Consider the following 15,619-nt stretch of genomic DNA (forward strand, 5'->3'; position numbering starts at 1 on the left):
GAAGAGGTCAATAGGTGAAACACAAACATGCAAGAAACCAGAATTATATAATCTTATCAGGTGAGTGCATATGGGGTATTTTTTGCAATTTTTTGTTGTCCCTAGGATCCCTCTGGCAAAATGAGTAAGGTATATTCCAATATACTGTATGTAACTAGTACAGATTGAAAGTGGTTCGAGTAGCCCAGTAGCTGCAGAAACTTAGACATAAAGGCTCCTAATGGTGTGCTATTTCCTTCCACAGGAAAGGAAAAAGGAGTTGCCGAGAGAGATAATTTTTTTCACTTCCCACATTGTTTTGCAGAGAATTATCCCTGACGTTTGCTGTACATGGACTTGATTTCCTGATTTGACACCATCACATGAATATTACTCCGAACAGAGGTAAGCTTCTTTTTGTTCCCATAATTCAGATATGTTCATGAGAGTGGAGATGATGAATGTTGCTCAACAACCTAGATAAAAATTTGTCTTCAAGAATTTAATCAAGAAGTCAAGTTTAAGCAAACACAACCGAGTTTTACTTAAACAAACAAAAACACTGACTTAATTACTCAACTTACTCAACTTTATTGCAGAATTTTGTGTAGAAAGCAAAGAGAGAAGATGTGGGACAAGGAGAAAAGATTCTTTGCACTTGTGACCGTCATGGTGGTCTGTGGCACAGTAAGTCCAATGTCAATAATATTCATTTTTACCATCATTTAGATATGATCATGTTAGGAAAAAACAACCAAAACATAGCATTCTACAGTTTGTAAGTATTTTATAAGTATACTTCCAGTATGTACTGTAGTATATAACATATAGGTAATGGGTGAGGCTGTCACCATCATACTCATATATACAGTATATATATACTATGTATGTATATACATACATCATATCAGTTATCATTTGTAGTACAGTACTGTAATATAAATTGAATACATTTGAATAGTAATAGTCATAGGCTTTTGTTATTTTTTTAATTTAAAAAAAGAACACTTATCACAGTTGACTTGGGTATGTTGTATGCTATCTTTTACTGCAAGGTGAGTGCAGTAAAACAGCTGAACATGGCCCCGAATGCTGTGGACGACCTCTACCAAGGATGCAGGGAACAGGCAATGGAGGAACTGATCCACTCAGACGTACTGGGACAAGAGCTGAGTGGTGATGAGGGCTTCCAGACAGCATGGAATGACAAATGTCCCACGCTTCTCCCGGGAGGTGTAAAGGAACATACCTCAGCTCTTCTGGCCTACGCTAGTGGAAATGCATTCTTAAAGGTCTTCAATGACGCAGTGGAGACCATGGGAGTGAACGTCAGCATCTACAAGCATGACTTCCACTTTAAGTCCCTGCACTTCCTGCTCATGGACATCATGAAGCTGGTGCAGCCAGCCACGTGTAAAAATGTCTACCGGGTGACAAGCGGTAACTACATAGCGGAGAAGGGCTCAAAGGTGAGATTCGGTAGATTCACCACAGCTCACTTGGATTTATCGGTGAAGGAGGACGTGGAGGAAGGGGTGTATTTCAACATCACTACATGCTTCTTCGTTAGCCTGGAGGGCTTTTGCGGCTTAGTGGAGGACATTGCCATCTTGTCCCCCACAGAGGAGTTCACTGTGGTGGATGTCAAGCAAGTGGACGATTACAGGGAGATCATTCTGACACATTCCAAACTGGAGGCGTTCCACAACTGTTACAGTTTTCCACAGTAAGACCAGAATATATTCATCATTGTAACTAACTTTTGCAAGTCATTGAGTTAAAACCAGGGGTGTCCAAAATTTTTCCGAGGGTCACATAGTGAAAAATGAAAATATGCAAGGAGCACTTAGATATTTTGTAAAGCAACACATGTAGATATGCTAAAACGTCATCACTAGGGATGAGGGGGTATGCTGGAGCCTATCCCAGTTGTCTTTGGGAGAGAGGCAGGGTACACTCTGGACTGGTCGCCAGCCAATCTTTGTTTTGTTTAGTATGGATTACATAGTACTACGACTTTAAAGATATATCATATTTTTTTCTTTAACGTTTCAAAGTTATGCTACTAAAATGATGGTATTTGTCATTGTTTTTGTGAAATCAAGACTTGTTCTTGTTAGATGATGGCATTTTTCTCTTAATATTTTGACTTTATTCTTGTAAAATTCATGCATTTTTCATAGTTTTTTGGTAAATTATATTCATTCATTCATTTTCTACCGCTTTTCCTCACAAGGGTCGCGGGGGTGCTGGAGCCTATCCCAGCTGTCTTCTGGTGAGAGGCGGGGTACACCCTGGACTGGTCACCAGCCAATCACAGTGCACATATAGACAAACAACCATCCACACTCACATTCATACCTATGGACAATTTGGAGTCGCCAATTAACCTAGCATGTTTTTGGAATGTGGGAGGAAACCGGAGTACCCGGAGCAAACTGTGGAATTGAACCCTGGTCTCCCAGCTGTGAGGTCTGCGCACTAACCACCAGAATATATAATACGGGCCAACAAAAAACAAATCACCTCTGGGCCGCATTTTGGACACCCCTGAGTTAAAAGATTTCAACATGTGAAAATGAGATAACCAAGGTCTACTTCTTCCTTGTAGGCCGACTACAGCCCCAGCTGGTGGAAGGGCCCCAGCTGGTAACAGCACCCCCCAATGGCTGGTTTTGGTACTCGTGACTTGGGTGCTTTTTTCTTGAAACTGCTGAGACACAACAATCTGCATCCTCCCTTGGTGTCAACACAGTTGCTTTAATTGACAATATGCATTGATGTATGTCAAATGTCATGCAAATTACTCACATTTCCTTTTGTGTATCATAATGAATTGTTCTATTACTACATAATATGAGATACTGTCTTTTTCAAGCTTTAACCTGAAAGTGCTTACTAAATTCAACAATTGTAAATTGTAAATGAAGATGTGATGCAGAATAAAGTGGTTGATGAGTACCAGTTTAATTTGAAACACTTACTATGACAGGACTACTTTAAAAAGCCATAGCAATTCAGTATGTGGAATCAAACTATGGAATGGATTGAGTAAGGAACTCAAACAATGCACAACGATGAGCCAATTCAAGAAACAATACAAGCAGTTGATGTTTGCTAAATACAAGGATGAAGAGTCTTGAACCAGTCATGATGTGCTATATATATCACTATATTGACACTTACTATGGTACCCATTATGTCATTGTATGATCATATCACATTGTACTTCAGTACGTGACAAAAAAATAAATAAATATATATATATATCCCCAAAGAGTCACCCCTATGGTGGAGTAAGCGACACCCATCACCACTAAAAGCACCACATGGACCAGCACTATCACTATGATGTGGTACCTGCCGATTCGGACACAATAAATGAACCAAACGCATCATTTGCCAAGGTAAATAATGAGCTAGGATTTGAGTTCTTGCACTTACATAAAGGCATCCTCTTCCATGCGTGGCCAAGCCATATAGCACAGGGTCCTGTGGGGAAGAAGTCGAACTGTGTAGAAGTAGCAAAGAGGGAAGGCCAGGACCACAGCCAGAGTCCAGATGGCCATGATCACCGCTAGAGTGGCTTTGGCTGAGAGATGAGGCTTCAGAGGATGGATGATGGGCATATAGATACACTTAGATAGAAGAAAGTATCATTAACAACAGGGTTGGAATTATATACACTTCACACTTGAAGTGTTAAAATGTACTTTTTGGGTCCAAAAGCTAGCTCAGACCTTTACATTTTACAATAAAAAATGTTTGAGACATTTTTATAGCTTTTACAGCTGTTAATGAGTGTGTCCATCATTTCATAATTTGAAATTACTTTTTCATTTTTTTTTAAGTTCATTGCTTTTGGGGGCCCTCTAGTGGTCACAGGGCCCTAAACTGGTGCTTAGTTCGCTTATGCCTTGGGTGTCCATCCAACAGTCACACATGTAGATATGCTAGGAAGATATATAGATTTCAAGAAAAAAATGGCATCTCAGTTTTGTGATGGAGGTGAAAAATATATTAGTACAAAATTCCATCTTTTTTTGCTGTTTTGGGGGGGGGTACATTTCTAGATATTTCAGCTTTTTTAAATAATCTTCATAATTTTCCTTTTGTAATATTATGACTTGATTGGCTTAATATTGTAACTTTTCCACCAACCGAATTTTGTAAAGATTACAATTTTGTTTTGTTTCTCATATTAGATAAAAAAAATAAACAAGATATTTTTATGTATATCAACTCAATGCTACTATGACACACAAAAATATATTTTTTCATGTATAGCAACTCAATGCTACATTATTTTCCTCACAAGTTTATTCCCATGAAACTTCAACTTTTTGTTACAATACAAACCTTTTGTCTTCATATTTTGACGTCATTCTCATAAAAATAAAGCTGTTTTTTTCTTCTTGTAATTATGACTTTAGCCCTGTAATATTTTGACTTTATTCTCTTTTCAGCAGTTTATCTGTCCAAAAATTACAACTTTCTACGTTGTTTTGTTTCTCATAAAGCAATGTATTTTTTATTTAATATTTTAAACTTGATGCTACTAAAATATTATTTGTTCACATAATATTACAATGCTATTCTCAATAAATTACAAATTTTCTTAATAGAATGATTTGTTTTTAGCTTCTTGTGAAATTGTATATTTACAATGTTCCGCAGGCTACAAATGGCCCCCGGACCGCGCTGTGGACACCTCTAGCTGATAGTAAAAATTCAGAAGAAAATATATAAAAGGACTATGATACACCAATTAACCTAGCATGTTTTTGGAACATGTAAATGCGACCCTCGTGAGGAAAAAGCGGTAGAAAATAAATGAATGAATAAATGGGACTCGTAATGATAATAAATGAAGAGTCAGAGAGTTAATCTCCACTTGAGCATTTCTGTGTGTAGTTTGCATTAGTTTTCCTCGTGCAGGCATGGGTTTCCTCCATAGGTATGAATGTGAGTGTGAGGCTTTGACCTTTTTAACGAGGATGGCAGGAGGTACAGGGTGTGGATTTGAAGAGTGACATTTGAGGTGGGGAGTGGCCCAAACGAGATAATGAGAGCTCGCTGTGAGAAAACAATTTATTACCTTTTTCATGGTCTGGCGCGTATTTGTAATTGTGTGTGTGTGTGTGTGTGTGCCACACAGGGGCTGCATGGTGGAGAGTGGTTAGCGTGCAGGCCTCAAAGCTCGAGTTCAATTCCACCCTCGGCCATCTCTGTGTGGAGTTTGCATGTTCTGCGTGGGATTTTTCTCCGGGTACTCCGGTTTCCTCCCACATTCCAAAAACATGCTAGGTTAATTGGTGACTCCAAATTGTCCATAGGTATGAATGTGAGTGTGAATGGTTGTTTGTCTATATGTGCGACCAGTTCAAGGTGTACACTTAAGACAGCTGGGATAGGCTCCAGCATACCTGCGACCCTAGTGAGGATAAACGAGCAATGATATATAATATGTATATATAAACATACATACATATATGCATATGATACAATTAGACATATATTCAGTTCCACTAAAGAGTGAAAGCTTAGAGCAATAACAGACAAATAAATCTCATATTTAAGTACATTATGAAAAGTTGAAATGATGAAAATGAAAACCAAGCAAGGGAAAGCAAGTGGATTACAATCAAGTGACTAAGCCATGAGGATTAAGTGACTTAACAGCGCTTTGGACTTTGAACTTTGAACGGACAGAGTTATATGGGTGCAAAAGACATGCGGACATGGAAGTAATTATAGATTTGACATCATCTAGATCAGAGATTGTGGTGGTGGTGACCGAAAAGTGGACCCATTTCCACTTCAGTGGGTCACGGTGATTGCGCCTTCATTCTGAAGCTGATTTAGCATTTTAGAGTTTCGGTTGGATGCATCGATAATGCCTGATACATTTAAAGGTTCAGTGACGTAGCAACGGTGCATTTTTATAACATTTAGCGACTTCTAGGTTTGTCTAAGTGTAAAAGTTTACTAGTGTATAAAATATTTCAGCAATAAATGTACAATGTTTTTTTTTTGTTGGCTTGAAGCCACTTTTCAGACTGCTGTGGTACTTTGTACTTTTACTAAGAGTCATATCAATCACACAGTAGTGTTCTTTGTTCAGCTCATCATCAAAAAAAGTTAATAAATAAAATGTTTGTCCCTCTACTTCTTTGCGACTGACTTGGCCGCTGTTCAAAGTTTCACTCAAGACTGCTTTTTAACCACACACTGTTTACAGCAAGTCATTTAGCTCTTACATCACAAAGTGAAACATGAGCTGAAAGAGGAGGGCCTTCATTAGGAGGACGTAGCACAAGTAAGGAAGTGGGAGGACTGGATCAGGGAACAGTCAACTGTAAGCGGGGCAGTTTCTGGTCGTGTACGTCAAATGTTAAGAGATCCTGTGAGACACTGGTTTACAGGAGTGCGACTACACTGAATGCTGGCAGGTTAACAAAAAACTGTCACAGATTACTGAAGTCCAGTGTTGACTGACAGGTAAGGCAAACTAAATAGTTAAATACTTAACTGTTAACTGACTTTAGGACTTGGGTCACCGCTGGGGAGGATGGTTAGGGTGGGAGGGTGTGTACTGCACTGCATTCAACTGAAGTGTTCCTAATAGTTTGGCCCCTTTCTGACACATGAGTTGCATGTGATCCTGTTCAGAACCATGAAAAGCAAGCACCATTATCAAATCCAGCTATTCATACTATATACATATCGTATATGATCAATCTTGCTACGTATATTAATGAGTTTGGTGCAAATCTGTGAAGAACAGGATATGATTTTCCCAATATGATACTTGTGTCTAAACTGGAACGTGGGATCACCAGCGTGAATGTCTTCCTTGGCTGAGGTCCCTGAGGAGCACCTGGAGGGTCTGACTGTGGTTTGCAGTGTTGATGTTGGGATGGCGAGCTGTGTGACTCTTTCACAACACCAGCCTGTACAAGGAAAACTGCACTTTTTCATCCACTATCCTTAAGTGATACCTTTACTTTGGCCCCATCCATGGACTAGTACCAAGTACCACACCTTTTTAATCAGGCTTTTAACTAATATTTTAAACTTCTCTTATGTTTTTATCTTTTTAGTCCTATTTTATGCTTTTAGTTTTTAGCTTTTAACTCCAGTATTTCCTCATCGGGGGGTCCTCCACACTGGGGGCTGTGTCAGGTCTGCTGAGGGGGTGCCATCCTTGGGTCCCTTTGACCCAGCCAGCTGGGCGTTTCTCCCTTTAATGTGGGGGTCCGCCCGTCTGTCGTAGTCGGGGGGCCCGGGTGCTGGTCACCCAATGGCACGGCCTGCGGCTCCTCCCAGTGTGGACGGCCCCAAAGGTGGCGTTTCCTTGATCCTCAATGCCATGCCATGTCTCCCTACTGTGTGTGTGTGTGTGTGTCTAGTATGGAGGGTGGGAGGGAGGTGCTTTCTTTTGTTTCTTTGTTTTTCCTTTTAATTGTGGTAATTGTTTTTAATTCTGTAAAGCACAAGCGGGAAGCTTTCAATTGCAATGATTCAAAAAAAGCAACAACATACATTTTGTTAGACTGTAATTGAACACACCATCCCATGTTGCACAGATACTGCAATACTGTATTCATTCATTCATTCATTTTTTACCGCTTATCCTCATGAGGGTCGCGGGGGTTGCTGGAGCCTATCCCAGCTGTCTTCGGGCAAGAGGCGGGGTACACCTTGGACTGGTCGCCAGCCAATCACAGGGCACATATAGACAAACAACCATTCACACTCACATTCATACCTATGGACAATTTGGAGTCGCCAGTTAACCTAGCATGTTTAACCTAGCACCCACGCATGCACGGGGAGAACATGCAAACTCCACACAGAGATGGCCGAGAGTGGAATTGAACTCGGCTAGCTGTGAGGTCTGCGTGCTAACCACTAGACCACCTTGCAGCCTGCAATACTGTATTTTCCCTGTAATTTCCTTGTTCTCATATTTGGTCCCAAATGCTGATACTATGTGGGACTGCATAAAGGTAATAGTACTGAGTGCTACATATACAGTATGTCTGGTCCACAACCTCATGCTAATTCATTCTAGCACATGACAACCTGTTATATGACACAGCAAACAGTAAAGTTCTCTTTGGAAAAACAACCTCCAGGCTTGTACTAGTACTACCGGATCTGTATTTATTGTGTACATTTAATTTGATATTGTTTATTACCTAGTTTTTTAGTGCTTGCTCCCTTTCTGAATTATTTTTTACATCTTAAATATTTCAGACAATCAAATAAATTTAAGTATTAGTCAATGGCAACACAACTGAGCACCAAATGCAGGAACTTTTTTTTACAATTAAGGGGAAAAAAACGACATGGCAGTGTATGAAAAGGTGATTGGCCCCTTGACCTAATAACTGGTTGGCCCAGCAACAACCGCAGTACTGTGGAGGAATTTTGGCCCTTTGCAGAATTGTTGCAATTCAGCCACATTGGAAGGTTTTCCAGCATTTCCACCTTTTTAATGTCACGCTACATCATCTCTCTATAGGAGGGTCTTTTGTGACCTCTTGGATGACTCGCCGCTGCGGTCTTGGGGGTAACTTTGGGAAGGTTCCATTTGGCTCTCACTGTGGTTAACTAGAGTCCTAAAGCTTTAGAAATGGCTTTACAGTACAATCTTTTCCACACATAGATCTCAATTCCTAAAGTACTCATTACCTCACTAGCCATGAACCTCACCGCACATCACTGGTATCAACTTAAGGGGCTTAAGGGGAATGAATGAATAGTGGAGGAACTGAACAAGACAGTCCACAGATGACCCTTATATAAACATTCTGTAGGTCACTGATTAAAAGACAATGGCTCACTAAAAAAGACTTTTGCCCTCTACACACCATCCAGGCACATGTTTCTCTCTTTTCTATTTGGTGAACATGTTTATTCTTCAAACAGCCTTGAGGGACAAGTAGGAGAACTACACAGTTGTGACTGTCAAAGGGAAGTCACTTAGCAAAGTTTTGTCTTTCCTCTCGCCAGATGAAGCACATCTATTTTCCCCCGCTGACCCGCTTTGCCATTTGCGGGGGCACTCATGGCAATGAGATGACGGGGATACACTTGGTGCAACAAATGGAGAAAAACAAGGTAAAGGAGGTCGAACATGTGTCTGTAATGACTGTGCTTTCCAATCCGGATGCTGTTAAAGTGTGTCGAAGGTACATGGAAACTGATCTCAATCGTTGCTTCACAAGTGCTTTGCTGAGGTATGTCGAGGGGGAAAAAACTGCAATCTGAGCATTTCTAAGATAATGTATGTCACACTGATAACTTTTGTCCTTTTTTCGGCACTTCCAGCACCCCCTTAAATGCCTCATCGCCCTATGAGATGAAACAAGCTCACAAGCTAAATGCTTTGCTTGGGCCCAAAGGAAGCCCAGAAGCCGTGGACCTTGTATGCGACCTCCACAACACCACCTCCAACATGGGCCTCTGCTTCATTTTTTTCAACTACGACTGGATCGCTTTGCACATTTGTAAATATGTGCAGGTAAGTCATGCACTGAAACTGCACACACTGCTGGAAAATGCTTAGAAATTTTGGAATTTTCAGGAACGTAAAATGTATTCTAAAGCATTTTTTCATGGGTATGCTGGAGTTTATCCCGGCTGTCTTTTCAGGCAAGAGGCGGGGTACACCCTGGGTTGGCTGCCAGCCAATCACAGGGCACATATAGACAAACAACCATTCACACTCGTATTCATACCAATGAACTATTTACACCCTAATTATCATAGCATGCATATAAACATGTTCCAATGGAGATACCTGCTCACAATATCCTGACTGTGAGGCCAACATGATAAACATTCATCCACTGTGGGGCTCCAAAGTGTGTTTTTTTTTTAAAGAGAAAAATCCTAATGACAAAAATATAACTTAAAAATAGGAGCGACAGAAGACAAATGCATACAAATACAGTATATGAAGGCCGTATTGTACTGATTCGCTTTCACAATAAACAGCTGTTACTTGGATATGTTTGTGCATTTACTGTACATGACTAACACTAAGTACTCGAAGTACTTTACAAGTTTTATGATAAAAGTTGACACATGGAACAAATACATTTTCAGTATTTCTTACTTGTAATCAGTAGAAGTCGAATATCTAGCCTGATCTTGAATTATGGTCCAATCCCGTTGTATGAAAATTTAAATGACACTTTCATTTTGGCTCTGACATTAGAATGCTTTGCAAATTTTCCTCATTGTTATTTAGGGGTTACAGTAATCCCTCGTTTATCACAGTTAATTGGTTCAAGAACTGACCTGATAAGTGAACATTACAGTAACATTACTGACACCTAGCGAGGAGTGTAGAATACTACATGTCTTTGAATGTGCCTTCTGAATATCTATTTGTATTTTAAATTAACTTTTTTTTAGTACGTACAATTTGTTTAAATATGAAATATAACCACAATAGAGTATGATTTATTAAACAATGGATTTTTTAAAAACTTGACTGTACTTGTAGTTTTTACTCTTCCTGTTGTGTTTAGTTGAGAAAAGCTGAGAAAAAAATTTATTAAAAAATTAATAATACTTATTTTTCCAGAGCAAAACCTCATATGGGACCATAAGAGCAATCCAACTGGTTGTACCGGATTCAGAGACCTTCTCACTTGAAACTGTAGGCAAACATGGCTTCTGTAAGTGTGTGTACCTGTCTGCATGAACGTGCTCATTATATTACTACAATGACATTACGTGATAAGATATAACCGTAGTGAAAAATGTAACAGTCATGTACCAGTACTATATTCTAAAGATGTAATTTCTAATTTGGGACGAGCACCGTTGTGACCATTTCTCATTTTTGTGTAGCAATAGAGGTTGGGCCTCAACCCACTGGTGTAGTCAGAGCTGACATTTACAACATGGTGAATGAAACACTGGACATCGTCATTGAATGGCTTCAAAAATTCAATTCTGGTAAGTATAATTTTTACTTGTGTAAATATTGTTTCTTGTATTGTTGATTTTATCCACAGAATTTTTTTTCTTGTAATGTTTTGGGGGGAAAAAAATATTTTTTATCACAATATTATGACTTTGATTAATTTACAAACATACCTGAAAGTATTTTAACATCCAATGATTAAAGAAACTCTTAACTCAGGATGCAGTTTTGAGGGTGGTGAAATGGAGGCATTCAGCTATTTCAAGACCATTGACTACCCGAGAGATCCCACCACCCATGAGATCACGGCAGCTATTCATCCCCAGCTGCAGGTACTTTGTGTTCAATTCTTCTGTACTATTTGTGTACTATACTCCAACATGCTCACTTGCTCTACAGGACAACGACTTCAAGCTTCTCCAGCCAGGGGACCCCATTTTCCAGTCATTTACCGGGGAGACTGTAGTGCACGAGGGAGAAGCAGCCTACCCATTTTTTGTGAATGAATGTGCCTACTACGAAAAGAAGACTGCTTTCCATTTAGGTCAGAAGAAAAACATTAGCATCCCGTCCATCAGTATGCAGAAGGGAAATGCTTGAAACTGGAGTTACTTGTACACACACAGTGTGAAAATGATTAATGCAATGACAATGGTACACAATGCAGATTATTTTATTATTTTTAATTTAGCAGTTACTCTGATGTTTATGGAACTTGAATGTTTTCATTGCAAATGAATGTTAATGAAGATTAAAATGTATATTACGCTATGGCTGAGAATGACATGATTTGACATGTTTTCCAAGCAGGAAATAAACTGCACAATTCAGCAAAAGTCCCATTTATTTGTGCCGAAAAAAATGTGCTTCAGAATAAACTATAAAACAGAGCAGATGTTGACATATTTAGCTGTCTTAACAAATTATTTTTGAATTTACAGTACATTTTCACACAAACAGGTTGGACTTTATTTTTTTTTACTATACAAAATGTCAGCCTCTTGAAATGAAAAGGCTTGTACAGACGTGACGCCAGTCAGGACTGCTATACATTACTAGTGGTTTTACAAAAAGGGACAAATGGCAGGAGCATACGGATGCTCATCAGTTTTAATCACTGATATTAGATATATGAAGTATTTTAAATACAGGTACGAGTGGTGACATTAGAAGTGATGACAATTCACCACAGATTAGAGTTATAAAAAAATGCATGCAAGTTATGGATAATGACACTTTGGGGTGAAAAAGCTAAAGTTGCAGGTGCAATTCAGAAGAGCAAAATTGATGGCAACCGAAAAGAAGGCAATCTCTACAGCAACACCAGTAATAAATAATTCAACATTAATAGCATGCATTATAAGAGGCAAGGCTGCAAAGAAGCAATAAAAGTACAGAAGAGACACCACAAATGGATGTTGGATAACGGCCATTAACAGCATTTATGATTGGCTACAAATGGACTTCAGATGCCCTGAGACGCCATAGAATTGTATTTTACAAAGGACTATTGTCCTTTTTAGGCCACTCTGTAAGCGACCATGCGAGTGTAGTTCTTGCGGTGACTGCGAGCCGCCCAGAGGAACAAAGCGGCCGCCATCATCTGCAGAGGGAAGGAGATGAGGGCGAGGTAGAGGGACCAGCCCATTGAGGACTCCACCCCCTCGGGAGGTATGGCATACTGATGGAGAAGATCCACGCTGGCCCTGAAGCAGCAGACGCCACCAAGAGAGCACAGAGCTATCGAGGTAGAGGAGGGATGCCAACAATGAGATTTTGCATTGCCTCTCACCTTCGCAATTGTGATGGAGCGGAAATGTCCAACTCCCAATCCTTGAAACTTAAAGATGTCAAAGATGCCCGAGCAAGGAATCAAACCCGGGTTTCCTAGCTGTGTGGCCTGCGTGCTAACCACTCACCCACTGTGCATAAAATGTATTATAATTAATATTATTTAATACTTCTAGGGTCAGTGTTGAAATGGTTAGCAGCTTTTGATCCGGAAGTGCAATAATTTCACTGTAAACTTCAGCTTTACAGATGTCTTCTGCATCACATGTTGGTATCAGTCACAGAATCACCTAAGGGTCAAAGGGTGTTTCCTTTGTTTTGTTTTTTTAACGCAAGACTTCAATTTTAGAAGAGGAGCTTATCTATTCATGTAGACTACAAACCAGTCACCAGATTTTTGGGGAAACCGCGTTCACTCGAGAAGTGGTTCTGCGGGACCCACCATCACCCATTAATGACAAGTGGCGACCCAAATTGTGGCAATATTATTAATGTAAACTTCCTATTATGCTATGTATATAAATTTGAAATGTAACTTTTGAACGTGTTACAAGAATTCTATCGCACCCTCTTCCTGCTATAAGCATGTAAGCTCAAAGTGCCATGAAAAGATTGTATTAAATATTTACCTTACAGTTTACTGTACAGTACTTCTTTAAATATGTGTGTACAGTCTCACCTGCAAGAAGATGCAGCACTCCCACAACCACAGTGGGCTTGAAACTGCGGCACAAGCAAGCGCAGACACCTACAAGGCTGCTGAGGAACACCAAGGCCAGAGACACCAGGGGCAGGAGAAACTGACACCTCCACAAATCTACAAGAAGCGCATCATACATTAAATAAAAGAAACAATACATCTAGAGCAGAAATAATTCACAGCGATCATTTGTAAAGTCAGAAGGGAAGAACTAAATTTGAAACACATATCTGCTAGGACTACGTTAAAAAGCCATAGCATTTCAGTATGTGGAATCAAACTATGGAATGGATTGAGTAAGGACCTCAAACAATGCACAACGATGAGCCAATTCAAGAAACAATACAAGCAGTTGATGTTTGCTAAATACAAGGATGAAGAGTCCTGAACCAGTCATGATGTGCTATATATATATATATCACTATATTGACACTTACTATGGTACCCATTATGTCATTGTATGGTCATATCACCTCGTACATTATTTAAAAAAAAAATTTTTTATGAAAAAACTTATTATGGAAAGCAGGAAGTGAACAGATGTAACAGTTACTGAAGTACCAGATGGAGGGGTAGGATTTAATAAGCTTTGCTTCTTCCTACTCCTTTTGGACATGTGGAACTGTGAACTGATTATGTGATGCACTCAATTGTAATCTGATGCATGTTCAAATGAAATAAAACCATTACCATTACCAGAAGAAAGGACTAAAAAAAAGTTCACCCGTAAATACAATCCTTTTAGAGGACATTGCTGTATGACTTTCAATTGTGCAGTGAGCCATTCTACAAGATGACGCTTTGAAACAGGACTCACATGTCCTAAGCAGATCCTCTTCACTGTTGTGGTTTCCAGGGTGTTTGTACTTGGGCAAAAACTGCTGGGGAAGAGTGAAGCTCACACACTGCAGCTCTAACTTAGGATCTAGAAGGAGTCAAAAGAGGTGGGTTTTCAAACTGAAGATTCCACGGAGATCCTTAAAAAATAAAATGCAATACATTTTTCGCGAGACCTCACAAAACATTTGCAATAACTGTTATGAGATCTCACAAAAGTTTTGTGTTCTCTCGAACTGTGTCAATCTACAAGTAAAAATCCTTAAGTTACTGTGTTCTCATGCAAATGTTTTGCATTCTCTTGCGTTTTGTGAGCTTTTGCAAAAAAAAATGTTTGTTTTACCAAAGTAACTCAACACCAAATACAAGTGTTTAGTACTGTATTGCTAACCTGGCTCCTTGAACCAGTGGGACTGGCTGGGCACCAGGATGCACCTCCACCACAGTCCCAGGGTGCCGTTGAGGTGGTACAAGGTCTCGCTGGAGGTCTTCTCATCAAACTCGCCATTGATAAAGTCATCTCTCAGCGTGGTGGCGTTCGTACTGTCATGTCCGCCTGCTGGGCTGCAGTATTGGTACCAGTGCTGGGTCCCCACGGCCACGGAGAGGTAGACAGCCGCCAGCAAGCTAAGCACGGAGCCGATGACCAGAGCTGTAGCGTAGCGGTTATCGACCATGGTCTCGGTGAAGACAGCTCAGTGCGAGTCTGTGTGGACACGGAATTGCTCCTTGCTGGAAAACACGAGCGGTGTTTGGTGGCTGCTGCATAATAATAAAACAACAAATAAAACATACACGTTCGAATTTAAAAGAATAGATTACACTTAAGCCTTCATTGACCTCCATAACAAAATGACAACTAGTTTGTTAGCGATTTAGTAAAAGTACACAGCAGTATGTACGTACGTTAGCATGTTGGCTAACATGTAGCTAAACAAAAACAACGCAGCAAAACCTTCGGTCAATTATCAAAATTAGGTAGCATTGTATCCCGTAAACTTTGAGCAAACTGACATAAAGTACGTCTATTTGTTTTTGTTTACCTCATTTCTGAAAAAGAGCACTTCCAATCACATCACTGTGAAGTATACAGCAACCTGGCCTTTGATTCTTCCTCTACGCTCTTTCGGGTTCTTCTTCACCGAATAGTAGCTAATGTCACATTAGTAGCTGTCACTGCCACCCAGCGGAGAGAACGAGAATACAGCAAAGTACCGTACATTGATGGCTGCTGTTTATTTGCTTATCCCGAATCTAAAATGCTTTGTTTCGGACATGTAGAATTGAGATTAAAATATATTAATATCCATATCCGTGCTGATGAAAGCAATTGTTCAGTTAAAGGATGTAAAAACACAACAGTA

At 39.8% G+C, this 15,619-nt stretch overlaps 3 protein-coding genes across 5 annotated transcripts; 2 read left to right on the forward strand and 1 right to left on the reverse strand.

Annotated features, from left to right (window-relative positions):
- Positions 1-292: 292 nt before the first annotated feature.
- On the forward strand, positions 293-3,746 carry LOC131129275 (GPI-linked NAD(P)(+)--arginine ADP-ribosyltransferase 1). Its single transcript, XM_058072670.2, has 4 exons — positions 293-384; positions 579-666; positions 1,035-1,705; positions 2,591-3,746. Exons 2-4 carry the CDS (start codon positions 607-609, stop codon positions 2,685-2,687), a joined length of 828 nt encoding a protein of 275 aa, XP_057928653.2. The 5' UTR covers positions 293-384; positions 579-606; the 3' UTR covers positions 2,688-3,746.
- Positions 3,747-6,383: 2,637 nt separating this feature from the next.
- LOC131135408 (N-acyl-aromatic-L-amino acid amidohydrolase (carboxylate-forming) B) lies at positions 6,384-11,707 on the forward strand. Its single transcript, XM_058081205.2, has 7 exons — positions 6,384-6,480; positions 9,001-9,227; positions 9,319-9,511; positions 10,583-10,676; positions 10,852-10,959; positions 11,147-11,259; positions 11,327-11,707. The coding sequence occupies exons 2-7, from the start codon at positions 9,001-9,003 to the stop codon at positions 11,525-11,527; spliced, it is 936 nt and encodes a 311-aa protein (XP_057937188.2). The 5' UTR covers positions 6,384-6,480; the 3' UTR covers positions 11,528-11,707.
- Positions 11,708-12,019: 312 nt separating this feature from the next.
- LOC131135416 (claudin domain-containing protein 1) lies at positions 12,020-15,552 on the reverse strand. 3 transcript variants are annotated; one of them, XM_058081225.2, is made up of 5 exons: positions 15,299-15,552; positions 14,647-14,987; positions 14,236-14,343; positions 13,398-13,535; positions 12,020-12,667 (listed from the first exon to the last, which is right to left on the reverse strand). In XM_058081225.2, the coding sequence occupies exons 2-5, from the start codon at positions 14,930-14,932 to the stop codon at positions 12,447-12,449; spliced, it is 753 nt and encodes a 250-aa protein (XP_057937208.1). In that variant the 5' UTR covers positions 14,933-14,987; positions 15,299-15,552; the 3' UTR covers positions 12,020-12,446. The 3 variants fall into 3 exon arrangements, with proteins under 3 accessions (XP_057937208.1, XP_057937199.1, XP_078649487.1); XM_058081216.2 differs by having other exon boundaries at positions 14,647-15,014; XM_078793361.1 differs by having other exon boundaries at positions 14,647-15,017.
- Between the last annotated feature and the right edge of the window lie 67 nt (positions 15,553-15,619).

The sequence above is a fragment of the Doryrhamphus excisus genome, linkage group LG9 (assembly GCF_037039965.1).
Source record: "Doryrhamphus excisus strain RoL-2023G ecotype Guam linkage group LG9, RoL_Dexc_Guam_v1.1, whole genome shotgun sequence".
NCBI classification, from domain to species: Eukaryota; Metazoa; Chordata; class Actinopteri; order Syngnathiformes; family Syngnathidae; genus Doryrhamphus; species Doryrhamphus excisus.

Excerpts from the sequence above, each read along its gene's own strand:
- LOC131129275 (XM_058072670.2), top strand. The coding sequence starts at position 607 with ATGTGGGACAAGGAGAAAAGATTCTTTGCACTTGTGACCGTCATGGTG. Across the intron at positions 667-1,034 it reads TCATGGTGGTCTGTGGCACA|GTGAGTGCAGTAAAACAGCT; the intron begins GTAAGTCCAATG and ends TTTTACTGCAAG. Across the intron at positions 1,706-2,590 it reads AACTGTTACAGTTTTCCACA|GCCGACTACAGCCCCAGCTG; the intron begins GTAAGACCAGAA and ends TCTTCCTTGTAG.
- LOC131135408 (XM_058081205.2), top strand. The coding sequence starts at position 9,001 with ATGAAGCACATCTATTTTCCCCCGCTGACCCGCTTTGCCATTTGCGGG. Across the intron at positions 9,228-9,318 it reads TTCACAAGTGCTTTGCTGAG|CACCCCCTTAAATGCCTCAT; the intron begins GTATGTCGAGGG and ends CGGCACTTCCAG. Across the intron at positions 10,677-10,851 it reads TGTAGGCAAACATGGCTTCT|CAATAGAGGTTGGGCCTCAA; the intron begins GTAAGTGTGTGT and ends ATTTTTGTGTAG.
- LOC131135416 (XM_058081225.2), bottom strand. The coding sequence starts at position 14,932 with ATGGTCGATAACCGCTACGCTACAGCTCTGGTCATCGGCTCCGTGCTT. Across the intron at positions 13,536-14,235 it reads AGAGGATCTGCTTAGGACAT|ATTTGTGGAGGTGTCAGTTT; the intron begins GTGAGTCCTGTT and ends CGCTTCTTGTAG. Across the intron at positions 12,668-13,397 it reads AGTGCTGCATCTTCTTGCAG|CTCTGTGCTCTCTTGGTGGC; the intron begins GTGAGACTGTAC and ends CTACCTCGATAG.